The sequence below is a fragment of the Cyanistes caeruleus genome, chromosome 6 (genome assembly GCF_971803275.1).
Source record: "Cyanistes caeruleus chromosome 6, bCyaCae1.hap1.1, whole genome shotgun sequence".
Lineage (NCBI taxonomy): Eukaryota > Metazoa > Chordata > Aves > Passeriformes > Paridae > Cyanistes > Cyanistes caeruleus.
In genome coordinates, this window is record NC_141706.1 from 564,267 (window position 1) to 582,598 (window position 18,332).

The 18,332-nt window shown below is 43.3% G+C and overlaps 1 protein-coding gene across 7 annotated transcripts in view; it reads right to left on the reverse strand.

Annotated features, from left to right (window-relative positions):
* Window positions 1–18,332, reverse strand: part of GALNT18 (polypeptide N-acetylgalactosaminyltransferase 18) — a 195,208-nt gene that overhangs the window by 54,576 nt on the left and 122,300 nt on the right. For all 7 annotated transcript variants that reach the window (XR_015288470.1, XM_086894579.1, XM_086894583.1 and 4 more), the window contains 3 exons: window positions 14,413–14,596; window positions 13,297–13,494; window positions 10,324–10,438 (listed from right to left, as the gene is read on the reverse strand). Coding sequence is in view for 6 of the 7 variants with exons in the window: in XM_086894579.1 (XP_086750705.1) it covers window positions 10,324–10,438; window positions 13,297–13,494; window positions 14,413–14,596 (497 nt within the window). In the remaining variant the exon portion in view is untranslated. The remainder of the gene's footprint in view (window positions 1–10,323; window positions 10,439–13,296; window positions 13,495–14,412; window positions 14,597–18,332) is intronic.

The following is an 18,332-nucleotide window of genomic DNA, read 5'->3' on the forward strand; positions in this document are numbered from 1 at the left end:
TCCTACCTCTCCCCATCACTCGTGTGCTTTAATCCCTGGTGCTGGAACCATTGTGCTGGAGCTGCTGTGCAGAGCTGGATGGTTTTTCAAGAGACAAACCTTGAGGTGGTATAAAGCTCACATAAGAAGCACACAGGAAAGACTAATTAATTATTCTGAACAAATACCTTTCAGTCAGATACAATTTTTAGGGTTTTTTTAAATTAATATTTTAATATTAAGAAATATATTTTCTCAAAGTCTCTACTCAGAGGGAAGTTGAGAAGCCTTTTAGAGTGGCCTGCTCTTCATCTCATAAAATTCCCATAGACAAGAAGGAATAGAAATTGAGGGGTTAGTTCCTAGCAGCTTCCCACATTTCCCCTGTGGGTTTTGCAGCTATTTTTTGCCATCATTAGCAATCTTTATTCAGGTTTTATCCACACTGAATAGCACCCTTCTAGTCTTCCAGCACTGCTATCTTATGTGGAGGCTATAAATACATACAAAAGTTAAAAATCAGTAGAGCTTTTTCAAATTATCACCCATAGCTTCAGCAAGAAGTCTAAAGATAAAAGAGCTTCAAAGGTTTTTTTCAACCACATGGAATAGTTTGAAGTAAAATGTTCTATCTCTGAGCATACTGTGGCTGCAATCAGCAATGCTTAATGACTGACCTGCTTGTACAAAATGCAAGGAAAAAACTTGATTAATGTCCTAAAGCATGGTTAAAAGGAAATTCAGCACCTTTTCCTGCTGTCCATGAAGATAATTTACCTGTGATAGGCGAGCAGTGGAAATTACCAGCAATAATCTCAATTTCCCATCAAATCTCAAAATACACATATACAGCTGTAAAAATAACATCTGCTTTCATCACTGTGACACCACAAACAGCAATTCACGTGTCATGCTGTAAAAGCATCAATTTTAAAATCAAAACTAAAAATCAAAACTGTACCAACAGGTCTCAGACTTTGCCTCAGGAAGCTTTGAAGTGTGAGGCTCTGTGTATCTTTGGGAGGACTTTCCACCATTGCTGGAGTCTCAACAAGGCAAAAGGTTTGCTTTGCTCTGGAGGAATTTCTTGTGGTCCTGGTCCTGCTGGTTTACTTTGCAGAAACAGTCTTTCAGGAAAAGAACACAGCAACTGGAGTTTCCCTTCCAAAGAGCTCTGAGCCCACTTGAGCGTGTTTTCAAAGCTCCCTTCCAAGACAGCCTGAGAAAAGGTTCTTTATTCTTGAATTTCCTCAGGAGGTTCACACATTTGGTATAGCCCCAAGAAGGGCTTAGAGGGATTCCTCTTCTTGAAAGGGTTCCTTGTTCCTTCATCACTGCCCAAACGTAGTAAAATTCCATAAAGAAAATTCAAGGTCCAAAGGGACAGCAGCAGTGCCAAGGTGAACACTCAGAGAGCTGAAAGACTAAAATCAGCAATATCCCATGGCCTAAACCTAAATCAAAGGAGAGATGACAGGAACATTAAATGAATAAGAGAATCTATTGTGGGGGTGAGGGGGAAAGGAGGGGAAACCTCCTTTTAAATCCTCAGTTGTCGTGGCTTAGATGGACAATCTGTCCAAAGTCTCTTCACACTCTGAATTTACTGAATGTTTATTTGCACAGTAACAATATAGGCTGATTGTGGCTCTAAATCTGTGAGAATTTACCTTCACCAAGGTTGAACAGCACCACAGAGCAAACAGAAAACAGGCTCCCAGGGCTGGCACAGCTCAGCTGCCTGTACCTGGAGGAACAGGTACAGCAGGGGTACAGGTACAGCAGGTGTACAAGAGGGGTACAGGATGGGGTAAAGGTACAGGAGGGGTACAGCAGGAGGGGTACAGGTACAGCAGGAGGGGTACAGGAGGGGTACAGCAGGGGTAACAAGTACAGCAGGTGTACAGGTACAGGAGGGGTACAGCAGGGGAACAGGAGGGGTACAGGAGGGGTACAGGGGTGGTACAGGTACAGCAGGGGTACAGGTACAGGAGGTGTACAAGAGGGGTACAGCAGGGGTACAGGAGCTGAGTGTGGGGCAGGCCAGGGGGATGGCACAGGTGAGGCAGCTGCAGGAGCAGGAACACACCAAGCAGCTTCTCAGAGCAATCTGCCAAGCCCTGGAACCCCTGCCACCACTCCCTCCCTCCCAGCAGGGATCCCACTGCGCTCCCAGAGCCGCCTGGCACTCACACTTCCTCACAAATACCCAAACCAACCTGGCCACAAGGCTTTTCAAGCAGATTCCTTTCACATCTGGAAAATCTCTTTCACTGTGTTATTAGTAAATCCTCCCCAATTTCATTTACATTTGAATTTGCATATTTAATCAAAACAATCACAACTCCGACGCCGATCCCTCTCTCGAATATTTAATTTATCCTTCATTATAAAATGATATAGCACTTCTTCATTAGAAGCTTCTTTTATCTCTTTAATCACTGAGTGTTCTTTTTATGTTATAGACCCTTAATCCAATAAAAAAATAAACCCTACAAGTCATTGAGCAGTTTATTAGCATGTACTGCATTCATTAAATTTACACAGATCGTGCAGTTGCTCCAAAGCTGATGTGACCTTGTTTGATACCATCACTTCATTTGGACTGCAAACAAAAACCTTTTAATAATTAAGTGATTTCTCAAAAAGCTGAAGTAATTTCTGGCTTCTGTGAAGGTTGCAAATTACAAAATTAGAAGTACTCATTAAAGATGCCCTGAAGTTAAAAAAACATAGTCAGTGTAAATTAATTACGACTGTGGATACACACTAATTAGTTACCAGTATCTTTGAAATATATTTTTGGGAACAATTTCTTGTATAAATCTCTTGTGAATCTTGTCAGCCTTTGTCATTACCATTAACTGTTTACTGATAACCAGTAATGAGCTTGATGTTTTACAGACAAGTATCAATAAGCTATTTTCATTCAACACCATAATAATTTTGAATCTGCATTTTAATTTTGGTATCTTGACAGGTGACTGTAGAAAGAACAGAGTTGTCAGACACAAAGATCACTGAAATCAATGTTCATATTTCTAGTTGCTATCAGTGGGTTTTCAATCACACCCTGGAAGTTTTTGGATTGTCATGAACGTTTGTTGGGTCTCTGCAGAGCTAGAAACGATACCCACTGGATGAAATATGTTAATATTTATTTAGGTCATATCACCACTGAATTCAGATAACCTTCACTAAATATTCCTGATTGTCACACAATCTTATCATACTTTCAGGTAAACTTATTTATTTGCATATGAGAACAGCATTTTTTCATAACCAAGCTGATATTTTAATGTGAAACTGTAAGTAACCTACAAAAACACACCCCCACAATCTAAAAGGATTTTAAAAGGAAAATAAAAGACTTTAACATAACTAGAGCTGCTCTTCATTTTTAAAATGTAAATTATCCCTTAAATCTAACTTTTGAAGTCATCATTAATTGCCTCACAGGCCTCATTTTACATTAATTGTGCCTTCATAAAACACTCTCATCGAAAACCTAATACATGTAAAGATTCTTCCCAAATTAAAGTGTCATTACTTCTCTTCCTCTTTTAGCTAATTGCTTCATTATGTACTTTTTAAATTGTTTTGTTCTGCAGGGATTAATTCTGTATGTATCTTCAGGAGCTGTGGAAGTTTTACAGTGCACTGTTAAAGTCCACATGGTGTGCTGGTGCTTTGGAGAGCAGGAGCTGTTCTGCACCTGGGTCATGTGGAGATAACTCATCACAGGTCACTGGAGGTTCTGTCACTCCTCCTCCAAACGTGCCCTCCTTGTCCCCAGGCACAGTGAATAACCCACACACCAACCACTGCTTTGCCAAGTTTAACTTATCAACAGCAGCTAACAGAAATCCCTTTTTGTCTTTAAAAGCACAAAAGCAGGAGTCTGAAGAGCAGGATCAGCACTGGTTTAGTATCCATGGAGCGATGTGCTGGCCATTGTTCATGGGTTTATCTTTCTCTCCCCTACCACAGCTACACTTGGCTTGCTCAGCCTTGTTCATCTCAGAGGATACAGCGTGCTCAGTGGGGAGGGATCCCCAGGGATCACCAAATCCCAGCTCCTGGCCCTGCACAGGACAGCACAAATCACACCCTGTGCCTGAGAGCACTGTCCAAACCTCTCCTGAGCTCTGGCAGTGCAGTGACCACTGCCCTGGGGAGCTGTCCCAGTGCCCAGACACCCTCTGGTGAGGAACCTCTTCTGATATCCAACCTAAACCTCCCTGACTCAGCCTCAGGCCATCCCTTGGGTCCTGTCACTGTCACACAGAGCAGAGATCAGTGCCTGCCCCTCCCCTTCCCCTCACGAGAAGCTGGACCTGCAGTGGGGTCTCCCCTCAGTCTCCTCCAGGCTGTGCAGATCAAGTGCCCGCAGTCCCTCCTCACACGGCTTCCCCTCCTCACCCTTCATCATCTTCACTGCCCTTCTTTGGATGCTCTCAAACAGTTTAATGTCTCTTTTATATTGCAGCAGCCAAACCTGCCCAGCACTGGATAAGCCACTGCTGGTTACACAGGGTGCCAGGCAAGTGCTTATCCCATACCTGCACTGCTAAGGAATTGTTTTTGTCTTGGTGAAAGTGTGGACGATGAAAAGCATTGGCTACATCTTGTAAGAAGTAACATTTGGTCAATTTTTACTATTTTTTTCTTTCAATTTTTAGGTTTCAATTTAGAAATAGTCTCCTCTTAATTCACAAAAATGGATAAAAGCAAAATAAGCCTCTCTATTTAAAGCTTTAATGCAAAGTTAAAGAGAAATCATTATCTGAAAAAGCAGTATTAAAAGTTTTCTCAGAGTAACAACTAAGGATATTTCTATTTTCAGACTTCTCAGTCCTTTGCCTTTGCACCTCACCAACCTTGTACTCAAGGCAGCACTCGTGATCACGCACTGAGGATGTTTTCTGTACAGCAAATCATTCCCTAGTGGCAAAGGATATTGGCCTTCTTACTGAAAACAAGCTAAAAACATGGCTTTAGGACTACAACAAGTGATGATACTGCAAGTGCAAGAATGGGGGATGCCTTGATTCATTTTCCAGAGGTGTACTTAGGGAAGATCTACATTGCTCAGTGGAGGCCAGGGGGCCCAGCAGCAGGGACAGGAGGGCACAGCAGGCACAGGTGACACATCCCATGCAAACAGCTCCACAAAACAGCAGCTTGCTGAAAATCCCCTCACCTCTGCTCACCCCCAGACATTTCTACCTCTTGGCACACCAGCCTGTCCCTCTGCCCAACAAAACAGTTTGTGAGGCAGCACAGTAAATGACAAAGTGATTAACGTGAAACTTAACCCTGCATTAAACAGAGGACAGGAGTTTGCTGAAGCAGAGCTGTTCAGCAGCAGCAGCAGGTGAGGGGCAGAGCCAAAGCACTGCTGAGCTGCTGCAAGAACCAGAGCGTGGCAAGGAGAAGGAGAAAACACAGCCTTGTGCTGTGAAACCACACTGGAGCTGGAACACTGCTGGTGTGGTTTGACATCATCCTCATCCTAAACCCAAACCACAGCACTGCAGCAGCTACAAGGAACAAAATCATCTCCAGCCCAGCCGTGCCCAGGAGCACTGTGCAAAGACTTTCCCTAATAAAAACAGACATCTATTTACAGGCAATCAAGTCCCAGCTTCATGTGACTTGTGGCCTGTGTTAGGAACACTGACAGGTTAAACTGCTGGAAACTTCTAGGGAAGAAGGGCAAAATGTTTCCAGATAAATACGGGGATTTGGGGGCAAGTGTAAATACCTTCACTTGCTTGTGACTCACAAAAAGAACACTGTATCCCAAGGGCAATATTATAAGAAAGATCTCAGGTGAGAAACAGTCAGGATACACAGCCAGGAAATGGCTGGAACATGTAAGCAGCCACCAGTTTCTATGACCAAATGGGAGAGACTCACTCAACTAACAGGCAATGGAAAATCATGACCCCAGAAGACGTGAGGGGGAGGTTAAAGAAAAAACAAGATAGGTAAGACCTAAAAACACATTAAAAACCCCAAACTGCAAAACAAGACCCATCCCAAAACAAACAAATACAATGGAAGCAACTTCTGGAACTTAAAAAAACAATAGATCAGAGAGAGGCATGATAGATTTCACATGTGCTTGCCCTGCCACGCAGGGACCCTGATGTACAGAAAATACCCCAAAGAGCACTGGGACTGTCCTCTGCTCAAACAGCTCATTTCTCCATCTCCATTAACTGCACTCTAGCTCTCCACCAACACAAAGAACATCAGCTTCACAACAGGTCTGCAGAGAAGCCACCAGACTGGCAAGAAATGAAGCAATTAATTTCACTACAGCAACATGCTGTACAAAAGTAGCGCACCCTTCTCAGTCTAACCATAAATGCAATTTTCCTCCTGGGTTAGCCGATGTAAAGTCCTGATTTACCACTTAGTGGGAACAAAAACCAACCCTTTTCCCTTAAGGAGCTTTTACCTTCCAGTAAAATTTCCTCTTACCCACTTAACATGGCCATTACATCCTCGTGTACACAAATTCCTCTGCAAGCACAAAGTCCTTGTGACAGACGTTCCCTCGATTCTAAGGATGACCTAGCCTGGGACCTGAGGCAAATCACTGAATATTTGTTAAGGCATCCCTAAAAGTAACACAAATAACTTTGTGTGACAGGTATTTGGGAGCTTTATCAAGCTTTATCAAGGCTGCTTTAAAAGGTAACAGGATTGCTACTGCTTGCTTTTGGTAGAAAATCCGATTTCAGTAGGAAGAGGCCTTTAAGAAGCCTATTGTAAACTAGACTTGAAGCATCCAAAGCAGAACCTGACTGCATCCAGCTGATTGCAGAGGATCTGCAGGTCTTCCATGGCCACAGGAGCTGCTTGTGCAGGCACAGCCCAGAAGCTGAGCCCAAATGACTCTCAGAAACACCAGCCTTACACTCACATCCTTTTTCTGCCAACACAGTTCCTGCTTGGTCACACGGATGAGAATGGGATTCCAATTTGCCCCCCAAACACAATCTGGTCATTTAAAAACACTCTTATATCCATTCAGTTGGGAATGATTGAACATACACCAAAAAGAAGCACCTCTCTTCCTAACCTGAATTTACAAATACGACGCTGCTTCACAGTAAATGAATCTTTCACAAATGACAAATCACAGTTAAAGTGATGGAACTGCTCAGAGAGGATTCTATCGAGTCTTGCATCAATCTGCCTGCCTTCTTTTTCTTATGGGGCAAATAAACAGCATTGCAAGAAAGTGTTTGCTCGAGGAGTAAATAAAGTGTTTCTTCTAAGAATGAAATGCATTTGTGTTTTGAACTCATCTGTCAACACTTAGCTCAAGGCAAAGGATCTCTATTAATATTTATTCAATAATATATGTTTAGTATTTTACAAATGCTGTTACAAAGCCACAGACAAGGGTAAAAATCTTAGAAGTTAAAACAGTATTCCAAATCAGAGACAAACAGAGCAGAGTAGTGAAAATAAATTCTTCAGAATTAAGAGAATAACCCTCCAAAGCCCTGCTTTCTGTGGCCTGTTACAGCTTACCAACAATGGATACTTCAGATACAGTTTCCAACAGCTGGGGATTTTCTTGTGCTCATGGAACACAAATAACTAGGTATTTGTGCAGATGATGAGGTGACAAATTCTGTCACCCATTTTGTCAGGGTCTGATTCCTCACAGTAGTTTTACATCCTCTGGAACAGAATCAGCAATATAAGGACACGGGACCATGTTCTGATTCATGTGTTTAAGATAAAACAGGTAGCTCAAATGATCCTAACACCTGCTGCTATTTCTGCAGTCAAAAATAAACTCCCCAGTTCCTCCAGGTGTTTGCTCTTACAGGTTTATACATAAAACTTCCCTGGCAGGCCATTTTGGACAGACAGGGTCTGCCTGACCATATCCTGGATGATAATGCTTGTCACGCAGCAGAGTACTAGAAAAATCTAGATACTTCTTAAAAAAATAGAAAAGAGATGAGGTACAGTGAGTAATACATAGCCACAGATTGGAGAGCAGCATTTTTAAATGGAAACATTATTTATTGCACTAATATTGTAGTCCTAATGTAATTTTTGTAGAACAATGACTGTTTTGATTAAGTGATTCATCATTGGCCCCGCAGTTGAAAGTGACACAGGTAATCTGGAGATGTTCCTGTGCCAGCCCAGTGACACAGGTAATCTGGAGATGTTCCAGTGCCAGCCCAGTGACACAGGTAATCTGGAGATGTTCCAGTGCCCAGTGACACAGGTAATCTGGAGATATCCCAGTGCCCAGTGACACAGGTAATCTGGAGATGTTCCTGTGCCAGCCCAGTGACACAGGTAATCTGGAGATGTTCCAGTGCCCAGTGGCACAGGCAATCTGGAGATGTTCCAGTGCCCAGTGACACAGGTAATCTGGAGATGTTCCAGTGCCCAGTGACACAGGTAATCTGGAGATGTTCCAGTGCCCAGCCCAGTGACACAGGTAATCTGGAGATGTCCCAGTGCCCAGTGACACAGGTAATCTGGAGATGTTCCTGTGCCAGCCCAGTGACACAGGTAATCTGGAGATGTCCCAGTGCCCAGTGACACAGGTAATCTGGAGATGTTCCAGTGCCCAGCCCAGCCTGGGTGTGGAACCTTTTGCTGATCTCCAAGCTGAACCTCCCCTGCCACAGCTCCAGGCCATCCCTTGGGTGCTGTCACTGCTCAGCAGAGTGAAGAGCTCAGTGCCTGCCCCTCGCCCTCCCCTCCTCAGGGTGCTCAACACCACAATGAGCTCTCCCCTCACCCAGTCCCTTCCTTCTCATCTCAGACACTCTGAGGATTGTGAGAAGAGCTGGTAATAAACTGCTAAAAAATCTGTTTATTACAGCTCTGTAATCTGTTTTCATGAGCCAGGACCACAGATCCAAGCCATGAAAGTCAGATAAGGCAGCATACACTGTGCTACCTTGCACACTACAATCTGTTACAGACAAAAGGATTTTATGTAGGTCAGGCACTGCTTCCCTGGAGACACAAAAAGCCATAAGGAAATCAGAGCAGTGTTGGGCCTTATTCCAGCCACCCAGCCTACTCCAGAATTTCAATTATGCAGAGATTGTGTCTCTCTGGCCTTGTCTATCAGCACACCAACAATCACCTCCTCCAAGGTGTGTACTGCAGACCAGACAGGGTACATCTCATGATGCACACCCAGAGAAAACTCCTCGTGCTCACCAGGAAACAACAGGCTTTTGTCAGCTGGAAAAAGAGCAGAGAAAATCAAAGTGATGCTAATTTTCAACTCATCGCAGCACTGAGCTGCAAAATAAGTTTTTGGGAAGAGAAGGCAGCTCTCTGGCCCTCACAGTGAGAAGAATGGTGTTCTTAAGAGAAGCAGTCTTGCATTTCTCTCTCCCTTTCCTTAAAAGAGTGCTCCAGTGTAGCTGAAAGGGGGTCTGTGCTTCACTAGGGCTGAAATAACTCTTTATATCTGACAGGGGGAAGAAAACCAGAAGTAAAAATGAGTGGTTTCTGTTGTATCTTGCTGTCTCAGGAGATAATTCTATATTCTTACAGTAAGCTCCATTTTTTGCTATTGTACAACAATATGCTTTTATTCTGGCAACTAAAAGGTTCCAAGCACAAAGTTACCTTCCCCTTACATTTCATAGGTTCAGAGGGGTTCAGAGTTTAGCTTGATAACACACCACACCCGTTTTCATTACCATCATCTACCTAAGAATTCCACTCTTATCAAAAACCCGAGAGAGTCTCAAAGGGAACAGAAAGGTGTTTAGCTGTGAAGAGACAGAAAGAAGCACAAAAATCACACACAACACTGCATTACAAACTGCACTGTAAACAGGTGAAGAATGCACAGTGGAAAAAGAAAATATATACACTAATGCATTTTATGAATATCTTAATTCCCTTCCCTCTGAAGGGCAGCATAAATGCCTCTATATTCCACTTTGCTCGCCAGTGATTTTCCTAATTTAAATAAAGTCATCTAAAATTTTTTTTCCCATCATACCTGTGAGAAACCATTCTCCTTACTGAGTCTGGGTTCACAGGTGAGCAGGGAGTTTTAGGTATCAACTCTGTAAAATTCTAGCTCTGCTGAAAGAACAATCCAAAATTCTGTACTTCTACCCTTGTCCCAGACTAAGTTCTGTAAAGAGAGTTTTTGCTCTTTTTCCCACCACTCTCCTCAAATCTACATGTCTGCAGAACTGTGGATCTCCTCTTCATGCCATCACCCATGTTTTGGACTGCTTTAGGAAATAAGCTGTATTTTAAATAATTTAAAATAATATTTTAAAGCCACAAGTATTGGCTGGTTCTTTTCCTTACCCTGATTCCGAGCTCCACATTCTCTCCTCCGTACACTTCCATGCCTTCATCCAGCAATCCAATCTCCTGGAAGTATTCTCTGTCTACTATGAAGCATCCAATCAGTGCAGGACTTCTGGAAGAATAAACCAGCAGCAACCAAAATTAGCAGATAAATGATGAAGAATTTTATTACTCAGACACAGGTTGCATTTATCACTGTATTTATCACAGGTAAAATGGTGCAGCAAAACAGATTCTTAAGAAAATAATTCTCAGTTTTATTGAGCCTTGCCTTCCAATATTCTTAAATGAAATGAACACTATTGAAGGAAATTAGAGTCAAACTATTGGACATAAATATTCAGCAGAGCAGTCAGGATTCCAGAGCTCACACTGCAAATCCAGGAGCCCCAGTTTTGTTTCTGAGGCTCCAGCCAGAGCAGCCTCTGTCCTTGCTAAATCCTCAAGTCTCTTGTCTGTGCCAGCTGCAAATGCTACCCACTGATGCACAGTTCTGTGTGTTTAGCCAAAAGCCAGGCTAGCTAGAGCTAACAAACTTGTGTCTGTGAGCTTCCATTAAAAAAAGAGATTATTTCTGGAACAGGACCATCTGGATAAGGGTTTTTAATACAGAATCAAGAAAAGTCTGCCTTTACCAGCATAGTGCAACGTTAGTCCATTGTCCTGAGCCAGATTTAAACACATCACATATCTTCACTGGAGCAGTAAACTCTATTCATGTCATCATCTGGACCAACCAATTTTTACTATACAGAACCAATTTTAATCAAGTAACAGAGGGTCCAATTTCACCTTTATGAGATGCAGTGGAGAAGGATACAGAGTCATTTGGCCTTTTCATTTTTCTCCTACCTTATAATCCACAATTGCAAGAAACAAAAATGTCTTTTCAGATAATTATGCTGGTATCAGGCACTCTGGTAATGACAGGATATTAATTAGCAGTACAGCTTTTATTGAGAACTTTATTATTTTAAAATTTACTGCTTTTATTGAGAACACTCAAGGTACAGCTAGTGCACACATCTGCTTTCCAAAAGATCATAGGCTGTCTAAATCACAAATTGTGATTTAAATGGAAATCTATACATTAGTCAATATATTAATGCCTCTAAGTGCTATAGTGCCTACTTTATAAAAATGAAAGACTGTTTCTGATGTTATTATTAAGGGAGAAAATAACAGTTAACAGCAGTACAAAAGTTATGCTTCTTTCATGGTTAAGTATTTTTCAGAGCACCTGCTTCCCTTTGTTATAATTCTAAATGCATAATGCAGGCATGATAGAAACCATCCACCAATACACATGGCTTTGTTTGTTGGTGTGTTTGTTTTGATTATCCAGCATACACAGGCAGCATATTGCACTGAATTAAAAAACTGTGCCAGGGAAAGGGCTAGGGAACAAACCTGAAATTCATAAAGAACACTCACTCCCCAGTCCTCATATAGAGCAGAGTTTGGGGGTTAAATGGAAAAGTACATTTGCTCATTACTCTGCATTTCAATGCTTTCAATTTTAAAAATCGTAATAATTATTCTACATAATTAATCACAGGATCATAGGCTTGGGCTGGAAGGGAGTGTAAAGATCATCTCATTCCAAGCCCTGGCCACGAGCAGGTACATCTTCAAATAGATCAGGATGCTCAGAGCCCCATCCAGCCTGGCCTTGGACACTTCCATGGATGGGGCACCCACAACTTCCCTGGGCAGCCTGTGGCAGTGCCTCCCAGGACAGAACTTCATCCTAGCACCCAACATAACCCTGCCCTCTGTCAGCTCAAAGCCATTCCCTCTTGTCCCACATCCTTTTGTCCCTTGCCAGTCTTCTCAGAACCACCCCTCAGGGTGTTCCAGCACCCTTCAGGCACTGGAAGGTGCTGGAAATCTCCCTGGAGCCTTTTCCTCTCCAGGCTGAACAAGCCCAACTCTCTCAACCTGTCTTCACAGGAACATTTTTACAGCGTTAACAGAGTTCATTAACACCAATAAATGTTTCTAATGACATGGAAATTATCCCTTCTTACATTTGTCTGTGGCAAACCTGTTAAATTTTTATCTTCTGCTTTCCAGTTCCAGGTCCTGTTCATGGGTCAGTGCAGTTCAGAGAGCGTCAGACTGACAGGACCTGAGAAAAGCCTGTAAAGACAGAGCTGTTGGATGAAAAATAGCTGCCAGTGCTATTTGAGGTTCAGCTTTCCAGGTGGTGGGAACAGTGTCCACAGTTCCTTTCTGCAGGGAGCCAGAGCACAGGTACCAGTCCTTGGGACGAATGTTTATCTACAAGAAGAGCCTGCAATCCCAGCAGAGCTGCTGAGTGGGGTCAGAGGCCACAACTCCCCTCCCTGAGACAAAGGTACTGCTCTGTTCCAGCCTAACAACACTCTGGGCACGTGGGAACGTACAGACCCAGACTGTCCCAAAGCAAGGACATGATGCAGCCTTTGCTGACCATCAGTGACCAAGCACCTGCTGCCAGGACCCAGCACAGCTGTGCACCCACGGGGGAGCACTGCAGAGAACACAGCTGTCACATCAGCTCATGGAACTGCACAGAAGATGGAACTGCACACAATGGAACTGCAAAGAAAACTCCATTCCTGGCCTTTAAACACTAAATCAGCAGGCAAGACATTTGGAGAAAGCAGTGCTGCTGAGCAGCCCTGCCTGCCATTCCACCTCGGCAGGAAACCTTCTAAAGAGACCTACTGAAAACAAGAGTTTCCTTTCAAACCCTTCTAAAGAGACCTACTGAAAACAAGAGTTTCCTTTCAAACCCTTCTAAAGAGACCTACTGAAAACAAGAGTTTTCTGGATGACTGTGTAGGTGGCAAGGACAAAGCTGAAGAGGACAGCTCAAGAACACTCAGGAATTTGAACTTTGCAGTCAGTAAAGCCCATTGCAGAGCTGAGCCCCCTGCCATGCCTCGGGGAGCAGTGGCAGTGACCAATCCAGGCCACTCTTACCTTATGGGAGCAGTTGTGTTCTCCAGTTTCCACCAGGACTTAGGAGGGTTCAGATAGCGGCACCACAGCTCCCAGTCAAACCCCTGTGCTGAGAGGGGATACTCCTCGATTTCAAAGTTATCGTACTTAATGTTATCGAATGATGGAGAAATTACTCTTCTTCTGTTTTCTTTTATCCTGCTGAGCACAGGTTCAGCCCTAAAAAAATAATAATAATAAAAAGAAATAGAATGTTAAGATTACATCGATATGAGCATAGCACTGATGGAGATCATAGAATAGTTTGGTTTGGAAGGAGCCTTTAAAGATTATTTAGTCCAGCACCAAATAAACAATGCAGGAATTTTTTATGCTGTATTTTTCAAAAAGAGCAGAGTCTAAAGCTGTGACCCATTCAGAGCCCTCTCTGCTTTGAGGTGGAGTTTTGACAGAGCAGGATTTGCCCCAGAATAACACAGTGCAACATTTTCTGTAGGATGTCCTGTTGTTAACCTTGATTTGAGCTGGAGGATGGAAGAAATGAGTATCTGCATATCACGGAGCATTTCTACCCTCGCTACCGAGTAACGGCAACTTCAGGCTCTCAGCATTATCAAGGACATCAGGAGCAGAGTTAATAATAGATCTATCCTAGGGACAGAAGCTCCTGCCTTTTTACCAACATTTTTACTTAAGGAGTAAGGGAGATATTAAATCCAGACTGAACAAGTTAAAATACATTATTTCAGTTGCGTTTACTTTTGCAGAGTGGCCAAAATAACAGCTCTGTTAACACTGCAGAGCATGAAAGAAACATAATATTTGTAATGAAAAGAAGATACATCCCCCTGGTGGGTGAAGGGCTCCATTATTGGAGGAGATTTTTAATGTGTGCAGTTTTTCAGTATGATTTAAATACACCATAATTAGATCAGCAGATACCTCAACCCATAAAAATGGATCTAGATCCCATTACACAGCCCAAACACGTTTTCCCTGCTTGTGCCCGTGCCTGAACCTTCATTAAACAGCTCTGAGTTCTAACTCACCCTCTCAAGGCAAGAGGAATGCCCGTCAGCAATCTAAGAGCAGCGCTGGGGAGGGTGCCTGGCCAGGGGAAGGGGAGGAGGCACGTACCATCCCACGCTGAATTCCACGTGGGCGTCGAAGAGCGCGACGACGGGCGCCGTGGCCGCTCTCCAGCCGCTGACCCGGGCCCGGATCAGCCCTTCCTGCCTGCTGTGCCGCACAACCTTGATGAAACCCGGCTTGTGGCCGTTCACCTCGTCCACGTACTGCTGCAGCTTCTCCTTCAGCTCCTCTGGGGAAGGGAAAGAACCCGGCGTTAGCACAGAGCCTCAGCCTGAGCAGAGGTAAAAATCTGCTCTTCCAGCAGAACTGGAGGGGCCTTCACAGCTACTCAGAATTCTCCAAGTCAGGCTAAAAGGAGGCCAACACAAAGGAGAAGGACCATGAATTATAGAGCAATAAAAAAATCATACATAACTATTTAGCCTACGTGACTGCCATCAGAATCCTGGCACTGTTTAACAATGACACCCCACAAAATGAAGTGCCATAGCTACATAAGAGCAAATTATATTACTGTAACAATAAACAAGGCACCTGTCTCATATTTCCAGGAAAAAAAAAAAAAAAAGCCTAAGTATTTTCCATGAATCTTCTCTACCAATATTTAATGAAAAAAAGAGAAGTAAGAATAAAATGCATTATTTTCCCTCTTTCCATTTTTCTTTCCAACTTTGATAACTGGTTTTGGTCTCAACCAAAAAGTTCAACAACTTTTGCTCTTAGAGCAAAGACCAGTAAAAGCTCTGGAGGAGAATGATTCCTAATTAAAAAAATAATAACTCTTGGATCAACAGCTATTAAATCTCTGATTTAAAGACCATTGCGTGAGAAAATACAGTATGTGGAGTATAAATATTGTGTTCTCAATTATTGTTAACTGAAAGCACTGTCCACTTTATTCTTCACTAGCACTCCTGTGTTCTCATTACATTATGGTATCACTCAGAATTCCCTCTGGGACAATGAATTTCCTTTATTCTGAACCTCTCCACAAACCCAGGAATGTCTTTGCTGTGATGCAGAATAACACTCCTGTGGCTTTAATGCTCTTCTGGGAATTATCAATCTGCATCACAGCTCAGAGCTGACCTCTCCTCTCTGTGAAAACCTGAACAAGCCACTTCACTCCTGCCGAGGAACAGGTTCCCAGGGAAGTGGTCACTGAACCTGCCTGAGTTCAGGGAGTCTTTGGACAACCCTCAGGCACATTCTCATGTGAATTTTGGGAGTCCTGCACTGAGCCCAGGAAGCTTCTCAAGCCATCAGCCTTCCAGCTCTGGGAGCAGATCACCTCAAACAGATCTGGACAACAGGCATGCCAGAATGGCTAATGGCACAGGAAATCAAAAGCAAGCACACACCAAACGTTCATCCTTGGAAAGGAGCTGGGTGTGTCTCTCTTGAGCTGCCAGAGGAACAGAGCTCACCAAGCACCAAGGCTCCCTCAATTCCTGCCTGTTTGTAACCTCTCAGACATCAGCAGGTGTGATGCTGCTGGCTCCTCAGGCCTGCAGCACTCTGCATGCCACCTTCCTTCCAGTCAATGCGCTCTGCATCAAATGAGAGAATGCCACAGAAAAGTCCTGGTACTTACAGCTTCTCATAAAAACAAGAATTAAAAAGAAACAGTCTGCTGATCATGTCCATCACAACATTTAAACTGCAGCAATATTTTAGGAATTGACTGGATATATTCCCAGAATCCTTGACATTACATTGCCAATATCTATTCAATTTGTTTGCCTGTGACTGCATCACCTGGTATAAACAATGTGAGCCACTTAGCACAGAGCACTCTTCTATTCTGTCTTAGACTTGCTGCTTATTGATCAGTACACTTCTTCTCCTTTATGAAGTAAAAAAATCCCACATTAATTGCAGTCATGCCTGTGCCAAACTATTTTCTTACTGCTCACTCCCTAACACACAGAGATCTGTAGTGAGCACAGAACTACCAAACCAACCACTAGCTAACAGCGTGTTACACTCAAATGAAGACATTTATGTTACTGTAGTTCTATGCACCTAAAAATAGTACAAACCCATTCTGTATTCCCAAAATGCAGCCCTGCCGAGGGTGGGTATCAAAACACAAAGATCAAAGCTTTGTTGTTGGTGGCAGTGGCTGCTCCCAGTTTGCAATCCCAGGAAGCTTTATCTGCCACAGCAATGCAGCATCACCACTGAGGATAAAGCATGTGAAAGGAAAGCAGAGTCACTCTAGCCAAGGACTCGAAAGGCAGTGACAGAGTCATTGTCCTCTCACTCACTCTGTTTCAGTGGGCAATTCTTACTCCTGCCTTACACCTTTCCTAATGTGGGCTGACTTTAGAAGCAGAGTAAACACAAAATCTATTTCACAGCTTGCTGTAGAATGGAAAGAGATGGAAATGGACCAGACCCCAAACCTTGGCTTGCCACCAGCATGACTTCAGCTGCACATCAGGGCTGTGACATTTACCAGGCAGCACACGCTTCTGATTTTCTGGTTGCACTGCAGCTCTGTGCAAATGGCCTGGGAGCATCTCAGGGGAACCCTGGAGGTTTACCCATGGTCAATCAGCTTGTAGGAACCATTCCCTGGCCTTCAGGATCACCTCAGGTGGCTGAGGAAGCTGCTGCTTTTTCCTCAGTCCTCAACACTGGCCCACAAGCAGTGACTTACTGTGCAGCATGTGCTCAGGAGACACAGCAGCATTGTGCAGTCAGGCACTTTCTGGCCTTTCTTACCTAAACCAGATCAGCTCTGCTCTGCAAAGGCAGAGTGCTGAGCAGAGCATCATGTGCACCCTTTGTCTTACAAGACCTATTGGGCAGATTCTCCCAGAAGAAAATATGAGGTTGGGAAGAAATGGATCATTTTCACTCAGCCACGAAACAGAGAAAACATGTTAATGAATTTTAGAAAGTCACAATTTTTGAAAACACTTTAAAGATGCCCTAGCAAAAGAATTGAGTCAGTATTTTCCCCATGCATTCCATGTCTTGCTGGGTTTTACATGAGGAATCTGAGTTCAATTGTATTTGACAGTTTTAGAGCACCCAGCCCAACTGGCCTGAATGATGGGACTCTCCCCCCAGAATTATTCATTCGCTTTGCTATGGCACCAGTGGTCTTCAGCAATATCATTTTAACCCATGTTCTTTTTTTTTTTTCCATTTCAAGATATGTTGCCTGAATAATAAACAGTCTTTTTCATTAATTATTGTGCTTCACAGCTTTATGCCACCACAGGGAGAAGACGGGGAATAAGCAAATGTGTCATCTTCAATACACTGTCGATTCAGTGTCTAATTATGGAAACAAACAGGCTTATAAAGATAGATGCATTTGCCTTTCAGCGCAGAATCTCTCAAATAAGGCCTCAATTTCACCAAGCTGAATGAGGCTCTGCAATTGGAATGAAAGAGCAGCCATACATGGAGTGGGAAAATGGCACTTGGAAATGTTGCACTCGACCACCTGTCTCTGTATGGTACAGATGTCTGGAGAGCACAGCACCACTCTCCTCACAAATGTAGAAAACATAATTAGCATGCCATAATTATGTTTAATATTAACATAATTAAGTTCAAACTCTTCTAAGAGGTTGTTTGTTTATTTTTTACAAATTGACAAAGATTTTGTTTGTCAAGTTCCCCTACTCAGTAAGACAAAGCATTGCTAAAGGATTCACACAACTTTGTCTTCTTAGGAAACAGCTGAAGCTGGACAGGATGGAGCAAGAGCATGAGGAGTCAGAAGGCATCAGCCCCCCCATTTTCTCGAGGGGAAAACCACCTATAGATTGTGCTTTTCATCCAGCAGTATGAGGTGGGCTGTCTCCTGTAACCTGTGTCCCCCCTGCCCTGAGAAGTGAGCAAGCTCAGCGCTGTCAGACACCTCAGCCCCTTACCCCAGCATCCTACAGCAACTGTGGGTCTGCCCCCAGACTTCAAATGTCTAAGTAATTGACACAAACAGC